General features: G+C 41.8%; 1 protein-coding gene across 7 annotated transcripts in view; it reads right to left on the bottom strand.

Moving 5' to 3' along the window:
• The window catches only part of CDH20 (cadherin 20), a 308871-nt gene that overhangs the window by 5489 nt on the left and 285062 nt on the right, over nucleotides 1–18320 (bottom strand). For all 7 annotated transcript variants that reach the window (XM_048939692.1, XM_048939691.1, XM_048939695.1 and 4 more), the window contains 6 exons: nucleotides 17549–17716; nucleotides 15540–15727; nucleotides 12084–12337; nucleotides 8377–8513; nucleotides 5764–5885; nucleotides 3643–3760 (listed from right to left, as the gene is read on the bottom strand). In XM_048939692.1, the coding sequence (XP_048795649.1) occupies nucleotides 3643–3760; nucleotides 5764–5885; nucleotides 8377–8513; nucleotides 12084–12337; nucleotides 15540–15727; nucleotides 17549–17716 (987 nt within the window). The remainder of the gene's footprint in view (nucleotides 1–3642; nucleotides 3761–5763; nucleotides 5886–8376; nucleotides 8514–12083; nucleotides 12338–15539; nucleotides 15728–17548; nucleotides 17717–18320) is intronic.

Raw genomic sequence — 18320 nt, 5'->3', positions numbered from 1 at the left:
TGCCCTTCAGTACATCCTCCTCAGCTATCAATACCACATCTTTTCATTATTTGGCCTGTTGTGGCATGAGAAAAAGCAACCCAAAGGGCAGAAAATGACAAAACGTCTGGATTTATATTGCACTTCAGTCATCTTAACAGTGCAGTGGTTTGGTTGCCTTTCTCTTTCCTGGGTGAAAGACTCACGCTGTTTAAACTGGCCAGTAACAGAAGTCATAAATTCCACTCAGGTGACAGCAAACCTTCATTTTATGTGAAACTGCTCTTTGTGAAGGAAAAACACTTCATTATTCTGGAGCTGGCCATACTTTGCCCGTAGAAGAAATCACAGGCAGTGATTCAAGTTGTGCAAATACATATAAATATATATATGTATATATATATATATTTTTCAGCTAAAAAACAAGTTTCTGTAATCAAATATTGAAGGGTATATATATATTTATATATGTACATAACTTTGCTGTGATGTGCTGATCCTATCACATAGGTCCTAAATATTCTTGGCCATATGGTTCCCTTGGTGTCTGTCAGCATTATGTTTCAGCCCTTTTGCTTTGTTTTGCTCTGTACTAGACAAGCATCTACATAAATCATCCCTAAGGAATCACTGTACCTGTTACACCACAATGGCAATAGGCTGGTGCCAGAGCTTGTTGTGTGATTCATCAGAAGCCAACGCCATCTGATGTGCTGCTGCACTGCAAAGGACATGATAGAATGTGAAGCAGCATGGCAGAAATTGGAATGCACTATTTTCTTCCAGATTTGATATCTGCTAAGTCCTAGCCATTGACACAACAAGGCCTGGGTGAACATGATAGCCTTATTATATTAAAAATAAATTAATTTAAAAAGCACAATAAGAATGCACAGTACTTTTGCATCCAGCTTCCAGTACAGCATTGCTGTCTTGCAGATTACTGACGATATTCAGTTAGCTACCACACTGAGCAGAGGCATTGTAGAGCACAGTGTGTGATCCTGCACCCCTGAGATTGGTGCGAACATGAGAAATATCCTTCTGGCCATTCTGACTGGTGTGCTTGTGAGAACAAGACTTAGAGCCTCTCCTCCCTGACATTTTAATTGAAATGCAAGAGAGAGGACTTTCAGGGACTTCCACTGATGGTCCTGATGGTGGTATGACACCGATGCCTGCACCCATCCAAGTGACTACTCTCTTCATTAACTCCTGTTACCCTCAAATGGAGGGCAGCAGACAAAAGTCAAGAGGAGACCAGCTCAAAGTTTAGTCTGGATATTTGGTAAGCTTATTTTGTTGCTCATCCCATTCTCACAGCAAGCCTCTTTTACCAACCCTTTCCCAGCACTATCTTACCCAGATTTAGAAGTGGGACAAAGACAGCCCACTGATGCCCTCTAACACTAACAAAAGAGAAGGGAGAACTCAGCTCAGTTCTGTGATTCATCACATATTTCCTATATGTCCTTGAGAAGTAATTCAGGCCCTAATTTTTGCAGATACTTGCAAGTCTATTGCCCACTGATTTTACCAGACTCAAAGGGAACCAGGCATGTAAGTAGATTAATTTCTGCTCACCCCAGATCCCTGTCTACAAAGTGAAGACAATAGGATTTCTCTAGCTGCCAAAGCTAGGGGGAGAATGAATAGCTTAAAGTAGTTCTCAGAGACTGTAATAACAAGGGTCAAAGGAATATGTAAAGCAGCTCATCAGAATGCGAACTGTGATCTGTTTGTTACTTAAATTTTCATTGCTGCAAAGATGGCTTCACGTCTCGCAGTTTTTCTTACTACTGTATGGCACAACCAAGTAATTAGCACAACTGCTGATCTGAACAGTGTCTTCCCACAGCCAGGAAAGCGTTGCTGTCTCATGGTTAGACACAGAGGCTGCAACGAGCAAGGCAGGTTCCATTCCTTGTCTTTCCATCCTGGGGCATGCAGTATATCTTTGCCTTCGGTGACTAAATCTTATAATTTATGTAGTACTTAGTGGTCCCTAGATGAAAATATAAATTATTGGTACTGAAACAACTACTGCACTCCAAATTGCCAAGGCAGTAAATTAACCCTTAATGTGTATATTTCAAATAGTCAGTGGTATGATACTTCACATTTTTATTTCAGATTTGTAACCAACAGTACCCTATGCTTCTCATGATATGTAGCTCTGGAAAACTGGTATTTTGCAGAAAGCAGAAGGCACGGCCATTCAGTCACTGCTGTCACTATAAATTACAGCATGTATGGCCTTAGACAGAAAAAATGCATCTGATGGTGGGAATTATGTGTTTCCGTTTTTAGAACAATGCCTTCAGGACAGAATGAGCCTAGACTGCCAAATGTTTTAGCAATGGTTGTGTTTTATCTTCTAATTTATTTTGGCAATATATGTTCAAAAGTTAAAAAAAAAAGAGACAGAGAATTAGAGATAAAAATGCAAGAAATTGTGTGGTGAGTCTTCGGGGACTCTAAAGGATAAAATGTTTTTGGGCTGTAAAAGCACTAGCATGCTGTGAAGGAGAACTCCAGGCTCTGCAAGTAGCATCATTTAAGATATATTTGGTTAGTGATGGAAGAAGTTTGTTTATTAGCCATTAGGTTACTCTTTCACATGCTTGCAAGAGGCATAGATGGGGGCTTATGGAAACAAGTGTGACAAGTAAGCATGTGTGCTCATGTGGGAGTAGGATCAGCACTATGCCTGGAAACAGGTCACGGATGCTGCAGGTACCTGGATCCCCTTTTCTAATAGAATTCCTTGCTGGTTTGTAGTACTTTACACGCTCCTACTGACACCACATCAACTTTTGGTGCTCTGCACTGGATTATTCAAGGTCATCTTTCTTTTCTGCTGAAGGCAGCTGCAGACCTCACTTCTGCACCCGTTTGCCCACAAAGGTCCTCTATCAACTAGAGTCGTATGAACGCATGCTCACAACACAGTTTTCCTTCAGGCTCCAAAACCACCAAAACTTCCCTAAAATAAGTGAATTCCACTGGTGAGGATACACAAATGCCAGCCCTTTGCCACGAGTCTCCCCACTGGTATTTCAGTTTCTGCTGAAACCTTTTACATAGACATTTAGCTGCATTTCAAATTATTCCCTAAGGCCTGGCATCTCTCCCCCACCTCCCTGCCTTTCCTAGGCAATAAATGAGGGTATGCATAGAGGAAGAAAAAAAAGTGCTTGGGGAAAAAGATGGGAACAATATGAGAAACTTCCATTTCAGTGCCTGGAAGAAAACAAGAAGAGTACAAAAAAGAGCAATGTAATTCCCTTCAGATTTGTATCCTCATTCCAGTTTCTAGCCTACCTTTAAGCATCTCCTTTTCAACGAATGCAATTTCCACCCTAGTAATCCAAGATGCCTGCAGCCTGACCACAAGACCCAAATTTGCACAAAACAGTGACACATTTCCTCTAAGAAGAAAAGGGGGGCCTATTACTAGAGAATACTTATAGAGAGGAAAATATCATATAACCTTCAAATGTATTAAGAAATATGTCATTTTATCATTGCCTTTAAGGAGCAGGTGTCACTTGGTATTATCTGAAATGGCAGTCTTATCACACACTGTAAGTCACAAACTCTCGAGCCCAACTCGGACATTAGAAATTAGAGTAGCTAACTGTCCACGTCTGCTCTGATTACCTTGATTGTCCCTCAGAGTAAAGTTGGGGTTGTTGGCTGCCTCTGGAGCCAGGCTGTAGTAGAAGTGCTGACCCTCCTGTGGGTCATCCCGGTCAATGGCGCTCACTGTCTGGATCAGCTGCACAATACGAGAACAAAGCAGAAGCAGGTGAGAAGCTAAATATGCCTCACGTAAACAAATAAACAATAAATACAATATACATTTATATATGTAAATATAAGCAACCTGGAATAAAACTGCCTTGCAGGTTTCATTTTATTTTGCTATCACTCTGCAAATCACTTTTAAACGAAGGAGGAGATAATTTGGTTCAAATAACACTTTTCCCCCATGTGTCTATCTTTTGCCATACCTTTCCTTTTGAGAACCCAGGGTGTTCAGAAAATACACATGCTTTAAAGAGTTTGTAAGAAAGCCCATACATATTTTCAGCTTCATTTTGCAGGTAGAAAAATACTTGAGGTTGGTTCCTTTTATCATTAAGCTCTTCCAAAAAGTCAGTGGAAAACAAAGAGAAAGTGCAACCACGTGGATGCTTTGTATGAGCAACAAATAAAACAGAGGAAAGAAACTAAGACAATAATAAATCCAAGAAGAGGTTTGTCAACTCACTTACAGAGGTTTAAAATCGTGGAACTATTAAGGTTGGCAAAGACCACTAAGATTATCTAATCCAACTACTAACCCACCCCACCATGCCCTGTTCCTCAGTGATACATCCACATGTTTCTTGAACACCTCCAGGGCAATGACTCCATCATCTCCCTGGGCAGCCTGTGCCAGTGTCTTATCCCTCTTCTGGAAAAGAAGTTTTCCTAATATCCAACCTGACAGTCCTTTCAAAACCTGCAAAATGTCTAGGCAATGATTTTTATTCCTTATGTTCTTTATTAAGTTAGTAGGATGAAATTATCCTGTATGTGATTTTTAGTGAGCTGATTGTTCCAGCAGTGAATAACTATTTCATTCTGCTTCACAGCAAGCTGGGAGGAGCCCAACTGAATGAGCAGTGATATTGCTACTGTAATTTTTTCTTCATAAATAATCAGTTGTGCATCTGTGTGCTTATACTATGCTTGTCAGCCATGCATTTGGAGACACAGGTCCCCACTATGGCAGTGAAACAGCAGGTTGCATCCCACCAGCAATCAGCAGCACAAATCACAGAATCACAGAATCACAGAATCACCCGGGTTGGAAGGGACCCCAAGGATCATGTAGTTCCAACCCCCCTGCCTAGCAGGGCCACCAAACATACACATTCAGATCAGGTTGCCCAGGACCCCATCCAACCTGGCCTTAAACACGTCCAAGGACGGGGCATCCACAACCTCCCTGGGCAGCCCGTTCCAGGGCCTAACCACTCTCCTAGTAAAGAACTTCCCCCTAACATCTAACCTAAATCTTCCCTCCTTCAACTTAAAACCATTTCCCCTATTATGCAGTTCCCCTGCACAAAGTGCAGTACCAACAGCGAGTGTAAGCTCCTGTCCATGTGTGATACAGGCAGACCACGTTCAAGGGGCTTTGGAAAGGGCTGAAGCAAATTGGTATTACTGCTTGCTTGGAGATGTGGGTTCACAGTGTGCAGAACTGGGAGTCCTGTTTTAACTATGATTCTCTGTAATCTCCAGTTCACAGCAGAATGGACTCAGTTTGCCACCCTTTGAAGTCGATGCAGCATATTGTGTCCAGCTCCCATAAGTCGAGGTGATTAAGGCTCTTATAAATAGGGTCTTTTACAAGTAAGCCTTGCTGGTCATACACAGGCTGAACTGACTCCGTGGCATTTCTTATAACACTTGTCCTCTCTTTATTGCTGCTACAGGACACACTGGCTGCTTGCCTGCTGGCACCTGCCCAAGGGTAGGCTTTATTTCAGCAGTGAAATGTACTGTGCAGTGAGTTTGGAAACTACTGTTGGAGAGAAAATGGTGCTCTATATGATGCACACATCATTGTGATGTGCTTGCCCTTAGAAAGCAGCACAGGCAACTGCTCACGAGAGCTCAGGTGCAATGTTTGGTTAGGCAAGCTCTGTTCTTTGCGCTCATCCTGTCTGATGGGCTTTCTCACAGCCTTGCCTCCTGACAGCCCCCAGTATCCCCAGCATTTCTCACCTGTCCTGCTTTGGCATTTTCACAAACAAAAGCTTCGTAGAACCTCGCAAACTCTGGCGCGTTGTCGTTCACATCCAGGACTTTCACTGTGACGGAGACACTGCCCACCTGTGAGGGGTTGTCTGCAAGGAGGGGGGACAATGTGAGGAAAGGCAAAATGTGGCAAGGGAAAGGGCTAGCTCCCCACTCTGCTGATGAGCTACAGCAGCCTTTTTACTATTGATTCCCATTAAATTACTTTGTTTTTCATCAGAGACTGCGGTCACTTGCTTGTTGTATGACTCAGAGTGAAGCAGCAAATGCTACACTATCTATCCTGGCTTTCCATCTGGTCACATCATTTTCAAATTCCTTTAGATACAAAAGGCTTCAACTCAGTTCAGTCAAAGGGGACTATTTCTATAGTAAAAGTTTTAGACAGTGCCCTGCAGTCACAGCTTTGGCTAGGAAATGCTGCTTGTTGAGCCTCTATACCAGTAGCATGAGTTATGCTGAGGCTGTTTTTAAGGACAGGCTTTTTACTTGGAGCTTGTTGGAAACAGTACTTCTGCATTTCAGGTATCTTTCTCCTCAGAATTTATATTCCTTGAACACAAAAATATTGTGGCAAGTTTTTTTTGCTACTTTGTAGAGGGGGTTAAAATGCAATAACACATGAAATGGTACAGCAAAGCTTTCATTGAGGCTTAAAATTGCAATGAAAATTTCACATTCTGGATGACATCATTTGTGATATTTCTGTCCACTGGTTCATTAGCTCTTTTGCCCAGTATATTCAGACATCATTTCACATCTCTTCACAGTTTCCAAACTCGGTAGCCACAGAGTAAGTTTTATTTTACTGTGTTTTTCTGCCCCAGAACAACTTTTTCCCCTCATTAAAAGATAAAATGAAACTCTAAGAGGAAGGAGAAAAAGAAAATCATGATTAGGAGGTAAGAAAGGGAGCAAAAATCTAGAAATTCCTTTAAAAGTAATCTTGTCTGAACCATAAAGTGTCATGCATAGATCTCCAAATATATCTCACTTTATAGCATAAAATGATGTGTTCATATAAACAATAATTTTCTCATACTCTGGAATTTTCTTGCAAATTCAGTGTGCCGAATCCATAATGTGTTTTACATCATGTCAATGAGATAATACTCTTGAACTATACTGTTTCTTTCTGATATATAATTTCAACCTTTGGCTTTCCACATACCCATACACATCTCGCTCACAAACCTGTCACAAGAGTGTCTGCATTTATACTCAATAATATTCACCTGACTTCTGAAACAAGAAGCTTTAGGAGTGCACAACTGCAGCATTCCTGAAGCTAAGTTAAAATACTGTGCTGCACACGTACAGTGCAAAACTGGCAGAGGAGGCAGGGAAGGTGAGTCAAAGGAAGAAAGACATCATCAGACTGCTCTCGCTTTGCAGTGCGGCTACAGGGGTGGCTTCTAAGGACTTCCATGGCAGTGTGCATCTACATGGAACTGTGATGACCATCAGTGGCTGAAAATAAAGCTAGCATTGAAACAGATGGGGTGAGATCCCACCATGTCACCAGCCGCTCTCACTACTAAAAATGCAACAGGAAGGCTTTGTAGGCTGTTTCAGCATGCAAATGTGTGGCAGATTTCCTCCTGACTCTTGTGAAATATTCTCCCTGCTAACTTCAAGTTGATTGGTTGGGTTTGGGACAGCTTCTCAATTTGTTTCCTTTCAAACTGCCCCACATCCCTGGTGCAGCCTGGATGTAACAGAAGCTTCTTCAAAGATGAGGAATCGCTCAGCTTTTGGCAGCAAGCTTCTGGAAGACTGCTGCTCCTCTGCCAATGAACTGAAATCCTGACCAAAAACTGTGTGGAACAAAGAGATTTCAGGTGAAGATTGGGTGAACTCTTTATTTTATTTGCCCATATATTGTAAGGTTCTTTACGAAGCTCATATTTGTAAGTATTGTGAACCCAGTACCATTTTTCATTGCGTTGCTATGAAATGATCAGCATCTCCTTGTTCTCACAGCCTTGGTGGGGTGAATCCTGAGATGAGTTTTAGTTCATTGTAAAACCTGAGAGTCTATTAAGTTCCAGTTGCTGTGGGGTTTTCATACAAGAGCACACAGCACCCTCCACAAATCATCCATGCAGAGAGCAGATGGTGGTGCCACTCACTTGCTTCTGGCCCAGAGCAGATTTCCAGAAGCAACCTAATAGTAAAGAATCATTGCTGCCTGCCAGTCCCTGCACTGTGCAGTCTTCCCAGGTAGGACTGGCAGTTCTGGCAGCTGCACAGCCTTTGCACCTGCCCAGTCCTTCTGGAGAAACAGAGCTTTCACAGAGACATATTTTAGGAAGAGTTTTAAATAAATCCCTAGAATACTAATGAAAAGAAAAAAATGCACTCTGCGTTTAAATGCCAGCCTCCCCTTCTCCCACCACCTTGTGAAAAGGAGCATAAGAAATTAATAAAATATTGTACTGGCTTGCTGGTATCTGAGAAGTAACTCAATATCACTTCCCCTTCAATACATAAGATCCTATGAATTGCTGAATCCTGGTCTTTCAGCCTGCTTTGTCTATTATATCTCTTCAATCTGTGCACAGTCTGCATTCTCCTTACTCAGCTCCATAGCCAGCACTGTGATGTTGTGCCAGGAAACGTCCTCCCGGTCCAGAGGTCTTGCAGTCATCAGTGCTCCTGAAGTGATGTCAACATAGAAGAACCTCCCCGGATCACTGCTCCTGTCAATCGAGTACCTGCAAGAGTATACATTGAAAGCATTTTGTAACTCCTGTGAGACATGATAGCAGCCTTTCAATGTCTAAAATGGGGCTATAAGAAAGAAGGGGACAGATTCTTTAGCAGGGTCTGCTGTGTGACAGGACAGTGATCTCAAACTAGAAGAAAGGAAATTTAGATTGGATGTCAGGAATAAGTTTTTTTTCTTACAATAAGAATGGACACAGGTTGCCCAGAGAGGTGGTAGATGCCCTGTCCCTAGAAACATTTAGGTCAGGCTGGAGGGAGCTCTGATCTCGCTGTAGGTGTTCCTGTTCACTCCAGGGGAGTTGGACTGGATAGACTTTAAAGGTCCCTTCCAACTCAAATGATTCTGTGATTCTATGTTCAACAAAGTACTCCAGCAGTGGGAATACTAGGAATCCTATATAGCAAATCCACAACTCAGCTGTGTGCTCCAGTGACTTGTATAGGTACAGAGAAAGACACTTGAAAAATGAGTAGTTCGCATGGCTAATGGCACGTAACAGCGAGAACTGCTGGGATGGAGATGGAGGACAGGAAGATTTAGAGGAAGCAGCCTCAAAGCAAGACACAGCTCGGTATGGGAACATCTGCTTTACAGAGAAAATCTGTCATTGAGGAGTGCAAGCTCTTTTTCTAAGCAAAATAATTATACCTTTCCCTTGGGCACAGTTCAGGCTGTTTGAAAATGACTTCACACCAACTCCCTCACTGGGCACTTGGGCTGAGGAGGAGGAACCATTCCCTTGCTCTCGCTTTTACATTCTCTCTTCCTTCCAGTGGAATTAACTCCATTTGAACCCTGAACTGCCCTACTGACAGAGCCACGTCCTTGCAAGGGGTGATGTCAGGTTTTCCCATCAGTCATCAAGTTTTCCTTCAGCAGATGAGAAGACTGGAGGCAAAGACATGTTTGCAGGGTGTGTAACATACTCAATTATGTGCTTCAAATACTCTTACCACCAGTTCGTACCAGTCGCCTTCCTAGCTAATTATGTTAACATGGTAAGAGATCCTCTGGCAAAAGCTACCCATGTGTTTATGCAAATGCCACAGACTTGAACAGAGCCTGGACTTCTTCTCTCTTGGTTCTTTCTTCCAAGTTGATGGGAATTGAAAGCATTAGTCATAACAGATGCTGAGCAGGGCTTGCTGTCTGAATTTTCTCCTTTCAGCCTAAGTGCATTCACTGGAATGAGAATGCCAGCCCGATCTTTATATAGTGATGCATTAAGCTGGGATATAAAGTACTGTTAGGTTATGCTGTTTCAGAAGAATGAAATAGGGTGGAAAGGCAGGCTTGCTTCCCTTTCACTTCCAATTCTTTCCACCTCTTCATAAATAAAGAAATTTCTGAGGAATTTGATTTATTTGGGAAATATGTACGAGGGTTGCTATATTTTGCTATAATAATTATTTTTGCATGAGACTATAAAAAGAATTTCCCTCTGACAGTTTAAGGCCAATGAGTATATGAAATTGAATACGGCCTTGTGATTAGTGGTGCAGTATTAATCACTGGTGTCAAGAAGCACAGGTGGAGTCTTAGCCTGGATTCTGCATGTATGTTGCCTTGTTAACAAGGCCTGCTCCTACATACTCATTTCTATTGTACTCTGGAGGTAATCTTCCTAAATTCCCTGACAACGAATCATGGTGTACTTCTAGCAATTGGAAGTTTACAGTGTGGGGGTCCAGAGCACTGCTGAGATATGACCTGACTCCTGTAATTGACAAAACGGCCAAAGGACGTGTCAGGTCTCCATTTTAATTTCAGACATATTCCATCTTATGTAATGAGGTAGGTATCTGGGATCCTCTTATTTTGTTTTACCCTGTGCAAAGTGAAATTTGTGCAAGCCCAAAACATAGCCAGACTGATAAAACACAGAGTTGGTGTGGATGGAGGAAACCACATTAGAGGCACGGAGTAGGAGAAGCAATACTTGACATTTGCATTTTAGTTAGCATTGCTAGTGGTATTCAAATAGTACTTATTCTTTTTTTTTTCTTTATCTCAGTCATTCACATTTGTATGTACAAGGTGTGGAGGAAAAAAGAAAAAGGAAAGAAAAAGAAAGGAAAGTGGGAAGGGAGGAAGACGGGAAGGAAAGAAAGAAGAAAGGTGGGACAGAAAAAAGTTATAGAGGAATCTTTACAGTGTGTAACGTGTTTTTAAATATCCTTGGCAATGCCTTCTATGCTTTCTAGAATGCTTTTTCATCACAGGCAGCCACTGGAAAGCTCTCAAGAAAACTAAAAGAAAACTTATTAGAAATAACAACGAACACTGCCAATACTCCACAGAATTATTTCTATACTATTTAAAGCAGATTAGCACAAAGCTGTTTGTGCTGCAGTGTCTGGATAATGCTAGACTGCAATCAGCAAAATAGATGCAGGCAGAAAAAAAGTTTAGGGTAATGAAGCTGTGCTGCAGACAGTATAGCAGTTTAGTTTTACTCAATAATTTGAAACAATGTCATGAGAAGTAGGATAGCTTTATAATGTAGGTAGAAAAAGTGGGTATATTAAGTAGAAGAGATGAAAAACTTAATTACAGCAGTAACACATCAAGAAAAACAGTCTTTGTGTCTGCTTGCATCTCTCAGCTGAAGCCCATGGAGTTGCTCGTATAGACTTCCCTTTCTTTGAAGACTCTCAGTGCTATGACTCTTTCCAGTATTTCCCAGTTACTGAGTACAGATAGCTGAGTGCAGACTACTCAGAATCCAAACACAGGTTCAGGGTCAGCACCCAAAGCGCTTTGCAGGTGAGAGGAGCAGCTGACCTGCTGGGATTAGTAACTTGCAAACACCTGGAGCTTCTGCAGGCAGTGAAAACCAGTATGTGGGTTGGCCTCTGAGAAAATCAGTCTTCTCTGATAAATTGGGCTGGTTCAGCAGCAACCATGGAAAACAGTACCGCTATCACACAAAGCTGCCCTTATGGCTCCTTTCTGAGTTGTAGCTCTGCAGCTCCTAGGGCTGTAAATACACCTTTTGCCTTCCATAACTCCTTACAGGTACATTTAGCTCTGCAGCTTTGACCAAACACTATAGAATTCAGTGGCTCATGTGTGCTCATTAGTATGCGTTCAAACTACTCCAAATGCTGTGCACTTGAGCTGTTGACAAAGACAGGTTGCAAATAGCAATGGTTATGAAACAGAATGGGAAGAGAGAAGTGAGCTCATTACTTTCCCCTCAGTCCTACAGCAGATTCTCAGCAATGCTGTCAGTTTTGTTGTCAGACTGTGCCAGCAAAAGCACAAAGGTCTGGAGTTTGTTTTTAATTTACGCTGTCAGGGCTTGCCTTGACCAGTTCATGGCAATGCTAGCTATGTGTGCCACAGAAAAAGCAAGGGTGAGCTCCTGCTTTGCTTTGCCAGTTGTAACCAGGCCCCTTGTAGTATGAGATCCTGTTTGATTAAACTCACTGATGACTTTAACAGGCTGGAAAGAAAGAGTCCCTCCCACCTGTCCTGCGTCAGCCCCATTGCCAGTCCATCAACCAGAGGTATCAGGAAACACTCCTGGGGGACACAAGAAGAAAATACAGACCTGATTGAATTGTTGGTCACATCCGGATCCTTGGCAGAAATGATCTGTATGGTGGCCCCAATCTCCACATCCTCAGGCACCTCCACAAAGTAAAAACTGGGCTCGAAAACAGGAGGCTCATCCACATCCTCCACGCTGATGTGGACAGTGGTGGTGTCTCGGAAAGGACCCAGGTTCAGGAAGCGCATCTCCAGGTGGGAGTTGGCACCTTCGACTTTCAAGGTGTAGCTTTTCTTGCTCTCAAAGCTTAAAGGCTAATGAGAAAAATCGTATCTATGATTAGGCTAGCTGCATCACATGATTTAGTCCATATTTTAATCTTCAGAAGATGCCCTCTCACATAAGCTAATTCTTATTGTAAATAATAAATCTCTACAATGAGCTTTATTCACAAGGGTAATAAAGATTAATATTTGCAGGTGGAAACAGAGCGCTGAGTGACAGCTGTACTGGCAGTGGCAATGCCTGCATCTTGTTTTTAATTATTTTTGACAGTTGAACTGAAAAAAGTCAGTTTGCAATATGTATTCATACTGCAGTCACTTTAAAATGTGCATTCTTTCATTCTTCTTGCTATAACGAAAACAAGAGTGGCTGCACCACCCTGGTATTGTGATTCACATTTTCATTCTAGTCTGGGAAAAAAACAGAAACGAAAAAAAAAATCAGGCAGAAACAGGTAGTTTGGAAGCACCTGAAAACAGGCAAAGATGTGAGGAGCTGGTTCCTCAGAAATGGGCCCTGGTGGCAGTCATGACGAGGAGGTCCCAGAGCATGCATAAGAAGAGATGAGTTTTATCTGTTAGTACTTGCGTGAACTTGATTTCCTTTCTAGATAAAGTTATTTACTTGGGGATCCAGGGTATGGAAATAATAGATTCTGACACTGAAATTTTCAATAAATAAATCTTTAATTTCCCTCTATGCTCCTTTTTACAGATCCCTGAATTAAATGGAGCTTCTCTAAAACCTGCTTGGATTTAAATGGACAATTTCATATTTAATGTGCAATTTACCAATCCCAACAAGAGAAAACATGACAAGAATGACTGCATGGAACTTTTTCACCAGATTAAGTGCAATTTTTAGAGGACACAATCATATTTTTCCAAGCACTAGTCAGGAGTTACAAGCAATCATACAGGGATTAAATGATCACAGCCCTTTATTTCTGTATTTCAGGGAGCATTAATGTTGAAAGCCAGCACAACTGGATCTACTTAACACAGGCTTTCTAAGCAGGGCAGACTTTGTACCAGGGAAGAAATGTCCCCATTCTCAGGGTTGCCTAGTGGGATATCATTTTTGGTACAGGGATGGCTTTCAAAACGTGTGGCTGCATTTGTACAAATTGGAATGCTGTATGTGGAATACCATGCACTCTCAGTTCATTCAGTCTCTAGTAAGGCCATTCTTGTTCACATCCAAAACCTTTGTTTTTTCCTTTCAGCTCTTTCACTTTGAAGACATATGACTAGATAGGGCAAGGAGCTGGACAAGAAAATGGAGGCACAAGCAGATGATCCAAAACTTACTTCTGCTGCACTTAATTCTCCTGGTGAATCAGTGGACACGGCAGACATAGCACTTGTCAGCAAGAATTCAAGTAGATGTACAAATATATTACCCATTAGTATGGAGTCATTATGCTCTACCAATTGTGTATTAATGCATTGTAAAACAGCAATAAATATATTCACACAATCAAGCAATAGTTAATGTCCATCTGGCAAGAAGTGCGCAATGCAAAGCTGCCTGAATGTGTATCAGGAAGGAGGCCATTCTATCTCCTGGATTCTCACATGAAGAAGACCATGTGAGAAACACTGCACAAAAACCAAAAAGCTGTTATAAAAAGAGCACTCAAATCACAGAAAGACTTAAAAGCTATAAAATCCAACTATGTTAGGAAATATTTGCCTAGGGTGCTCAAGTTAGGAACAAAAAAAAAGAAAAATTAAAGCTGTGGCAGGCCACCACATTCTGGGCTCAGACCACCTCAGTTTGCTTTGGCCTCCTTCATTGCTGTGGCTTAGACTTCTGAGCCTTCCATGTACCTTCTGCTTTGGATGCATTCTAACCTCTTTCCAACGTGACTGCGTGAGGAGGGCAAGATGGCTGCCTCCTGCTGAGCACACAGCTGAGAGGAGAGATGCCTTTTTTTTCAAAGAATTCATTCTGGTGTTAGAAATTCTCTCTCCCTCTTTCCCCTTACTGTGATATTATTTTCTAACAATACCAATTGCATGACAATTTTTGGTTTTGGTTGCATAGCTCCAAAGGACGACTTCCCAATGTTTGGCTATTGATGACTGCAACATTTCAAACAGTGCCAGGTATAGATCACATTCTAGAGACATTTATATACAGTGGATGGATTGAGCAGTGTGATGTTGGTACATATCCAGTATGATTGATGTCATAAACTTTTTATAACTGCTTCTGGTACAAATTAACATCTAGTAAAGCTGTATTTAGGATAAGCGAAGTCACACTAATTGACATATGTACTCCACATAAACTACTTTATTTCATCAATAAATAAGTGAAAAATTCCAGTAAGGTTTTTATTCAACAGTTATTTTGTTCTAGCAAAGCATTTAAGCACACGCTTAACTTTAGGGCTTAGTGCACATAAATAAGAGTTGGAGAGAAGTGACCATAAATACATGCTTAAATGCTTTGCTGTAGGGCACAGAGACTTGCAGGGTCAAATCAATCCCAGGTGTACTTCCATTTTAGCATACATTTTTGTCCCAGGCTATTTAAAGGGAGTATATATTCTCTTATTAGTACACCAGACATACACTTACTCAGAAATATGGTTACAATTTCGTAACCTAGAAGTACTTCTTGCACTTATGTAAGATTGTAGAATAAATATCCTGTAGCAGGGAGTCTAAGCAGAAAGGTCTACTCCGTTCTCTATAGCCTGCGGTACCGAGCACTAGCAGCTTCACAGCTGCCATTTTAGAAACAGCTTCTTCCAACCTAATTAGCATTTATGGATCTTCAAGCAGCAATTAAAAAAAAAACACTGCCTTGGTTTTATTGGTTTATAAATAATTCTAAGGCATGCTTTATTATTGTTTGTGGGACACCGGAGTGAAAAATGTGTATAGTTCAAATGCAAATATTGATCTAATTTCTTGCATTGTAGGATAATTAAGCTACAGAGAATATTTAAATAGATAAATAGCGAATCTGAATATTCCTTTGGTGGGAAAAGACATGTTTATGCTAGCACTGTCCCTGCTTTTGAAAGGCTGCTCCTAGGAATGTGATCTGCTTTCATATTTTAGCAATGAATGTTAAAGAAATGCTGTTTTATAGCAGGAAAGGGGCTACTGCCACGCAACGGGAGCCAAGTTACTACACGCATAGGGGAATACTGCACACATAAAGTGTAACCAGGACCACTAGCTATAAATTACTACAAAAAGGAAACTTTACTACCTTTCTCACAGTTATGATGCCAACTTGGTAATTAGGATCGGTATTAATATCAAAGACATCCAGCCCATCTCCATCCACGAGGCTGTACTTCATCTCTGCGTTAATGCCTTCGTCCAGGTCTTTAGCAACCACGCGGCCCACGGTGGAGCTGACAGGAGCAGACTCCAGCACACTCATCTGGTAGTGCTCTGCCACAAGAAGCAGGGAGAAACAGAACAACAAGCTGTGAAAAGGAGCCAGAAACTGCATGCTAATTCAAAAGGTGCCTCGAGATGGGCCATAATACCCCTAGTCTGATGGGAATCAATACGACCTTTCCCAGAGTGGACACAGCACAGTGTGATCTCCTTTAACGGACCACAGCCAGACTGAGTTGCCAGGGAATGTTTGATGCAGGTGTTTGTCTTACCAACAGGTTTGCTCACAGGGTTCTGTTCAAAATAGCAATAAAATCAAAAACAGGAACTTCAGATGGAAAAATTGAGCAATTAGCACAGGTGGTGGTGCAGCTATTATCTATAGCAGGATATGAAACATAGTGGGAAAGACATACAACTGGAACAAGCACACAAATGCTGAGCACCACGGATCCTTCACCAAGTCTGCACAAACTTGTGCAGTGCTTTGAGAGCTCAGAAGCTTGACTGTTCCTTCTCCCAAATTTAACAGTTGCTCTACTCAAATGTACTGCCTCTCTCTACAAACCTGGCCTTGAGCACATTTAGCACATCACTGATTTGCTTAGCAGCTAAAGAAATAACTGCGATTTTAAAAGTATGCATTTTAAAACTACATGTTTTAAAAATATAAATGCTTTTTATAAAATACCGTCCTGCCATCCTACTTCATGTCCAAACCATCCTCGCTGCACTTTCTCTGTCCAATTATTGTGCTTTACAAGGCAGACTAACACCAAGGGTAGGGTTTGATTTGTTCTCATTTTCCTTAATCTAGGCTTTGATATCAAAGTTACAATTCATGCCATTTTCCAAACAGGATTGGTGATGATGTGTTCAGTAAGTTGTTCTCAAAGGAGAAGGGAAGTAGAAGTTGATGCTTCTTGCTAGTCTTTGTGGAGTGTTTTGATATATCAATGCCACATGCAGAAACAGATGGAGAAGAAGCAGAGCAACAAAAAGAACTGCAGGAGCTTTTGTTCCTCATCCAGATAAGAAAAACGGCAAAACTGAAATAGCTTGAGAACTGATCTATTCCACTAGAAAATGGACTTTTTTTAAAAAATAGAAATGTATCGTAGGTCCTTTGGAAGATTTAGTACAAACAGATCTGAATTTTTATGTCTGATTTTTAAATGCAATATAGTAGGTAAATTTGACCTAGAATAATTAACACACACACACACACAAAAGAGCAAAAAAATTCAAATCTTGCTTTAAGACTTTGTAAAGATGAAGCTAAGAGTGGAGGTATCTGTTTTCAGATTCCATTGACTGTTGCTGTTGCGTTGCTTATCGTTTAGCTGTATACTGCTGAGGTTTAAGGGAATCTTTACTAGAGAACAGCCTGTGGGACAGCCTGTGTGACGCCAACAGCTCAGCAACCAGACGCTCCCTGCAGTGGCCTGGCTGCGGTGTTGAATGAATTATATTCCAGCTTCCAGAACTGCCACATGGCCCTGATCTGACAGACAGCCTTTTGGAGATAGGACTAAGAGAGAACCAGGGCAGCTATTAGCAGCCAAAGGCAACGGCCATGAGCAGCCTTGGAATAGCTCTCCTTTATTCTTTAAATGTTGTCCTGTAAATTAATTTTCTACCCTGTGAAAAGCAGGTTGCTTTTGATGATTTTGGCAGACAGGAACCTTTACTGAAAGACAAACTATTGGAGGCTTCGTTTTGGTATTTTTCTGAAGGAAAGTTCCTCCTTTGATCTGAAATCATGCTCATCTCTCGTTATTACCACACCAAGTTTGCAAATAGCTGGAATGGGACCAGACAGCAGTCATGCGGCGCTGCCCTTTTTGCCATCTTGACAGGGTGGATACTCACTCTGTGGAAATCTGGGTGGGTTGTCATTGACATCAGAGAGCGTGATGTTGACTGTGGTTGTTCCAGCTAATCCTCCCAGCTGTCCACCCATATCCTTGGCCTGGACAATCACTTCGTAATACTCTTTTGCTTCTCTGTCCATGTTCATCAGAGCTGTCCTAATTAAGCCTGTGAGATTGAAAGGGGAAGTGGTTTGGGGAACAAAGGAGACAGCAGTTAGTGCACAAATGAGGCAGGGTGGTCCTGCTTCTGCAGTGTGCTCCCTACACAAAGCATCAGACAAGACTCTGCACTCAGTCTCACCTTTGTTGGCACAGTAAAACTCACCCAAATTAAATCTAGGTCAACAGAAGGCATGAATTTTAAAGGAGCCCGGTTAAAACGCATCAGATGTGGGGCAGGCTGTCCATTCAAAATTAAAGCGCTGCCTTCCACAGCAGCTGGATAAGGACTGTGGGAACACAGCGCGCTATGCTGAATTATGGCTGTACTCAGGCTAAAAAAACACTGCATAAAAGGTAGAAGTAATGGGATCAGAGAAAAAATACAGAGGTTTCCAGGCTGTCCTCCTGCACAGAGTCCTTGGGATGAGCTGACTGAAGTCCAGTAGACACCTAGGCCTGGGGCAACTATAGTTTGACCTTGAAGGTCTTTTCCTACTGAAATGTCCTTAATTCTATGGGAAGGCGGGGGGGAGTAGGGAGGGGAGGTTGGCCGTCGCCCTCCTCGGGTGACACTACTGCGAGCGGACGTGAGGTGGCAGCAGCTCTTC

This window comes from Lagopus muta, chromosome 3 (genome assembly GCF_023343835.1).
Source record: "Lagopus muta isolate bLagMut1 chromosome 3, bLagMut1 primary, whole genome shotgun sequence".
Classification (NCBI taxonomy): Eukaryota; Metazoa; Chordata; class Aves; order Galliformes; family Phasianidae; genus Lagopus; species Lagopus muta.
This window is presented reverse-complemented; position numbering and strand designations above follow the sequence as displayed.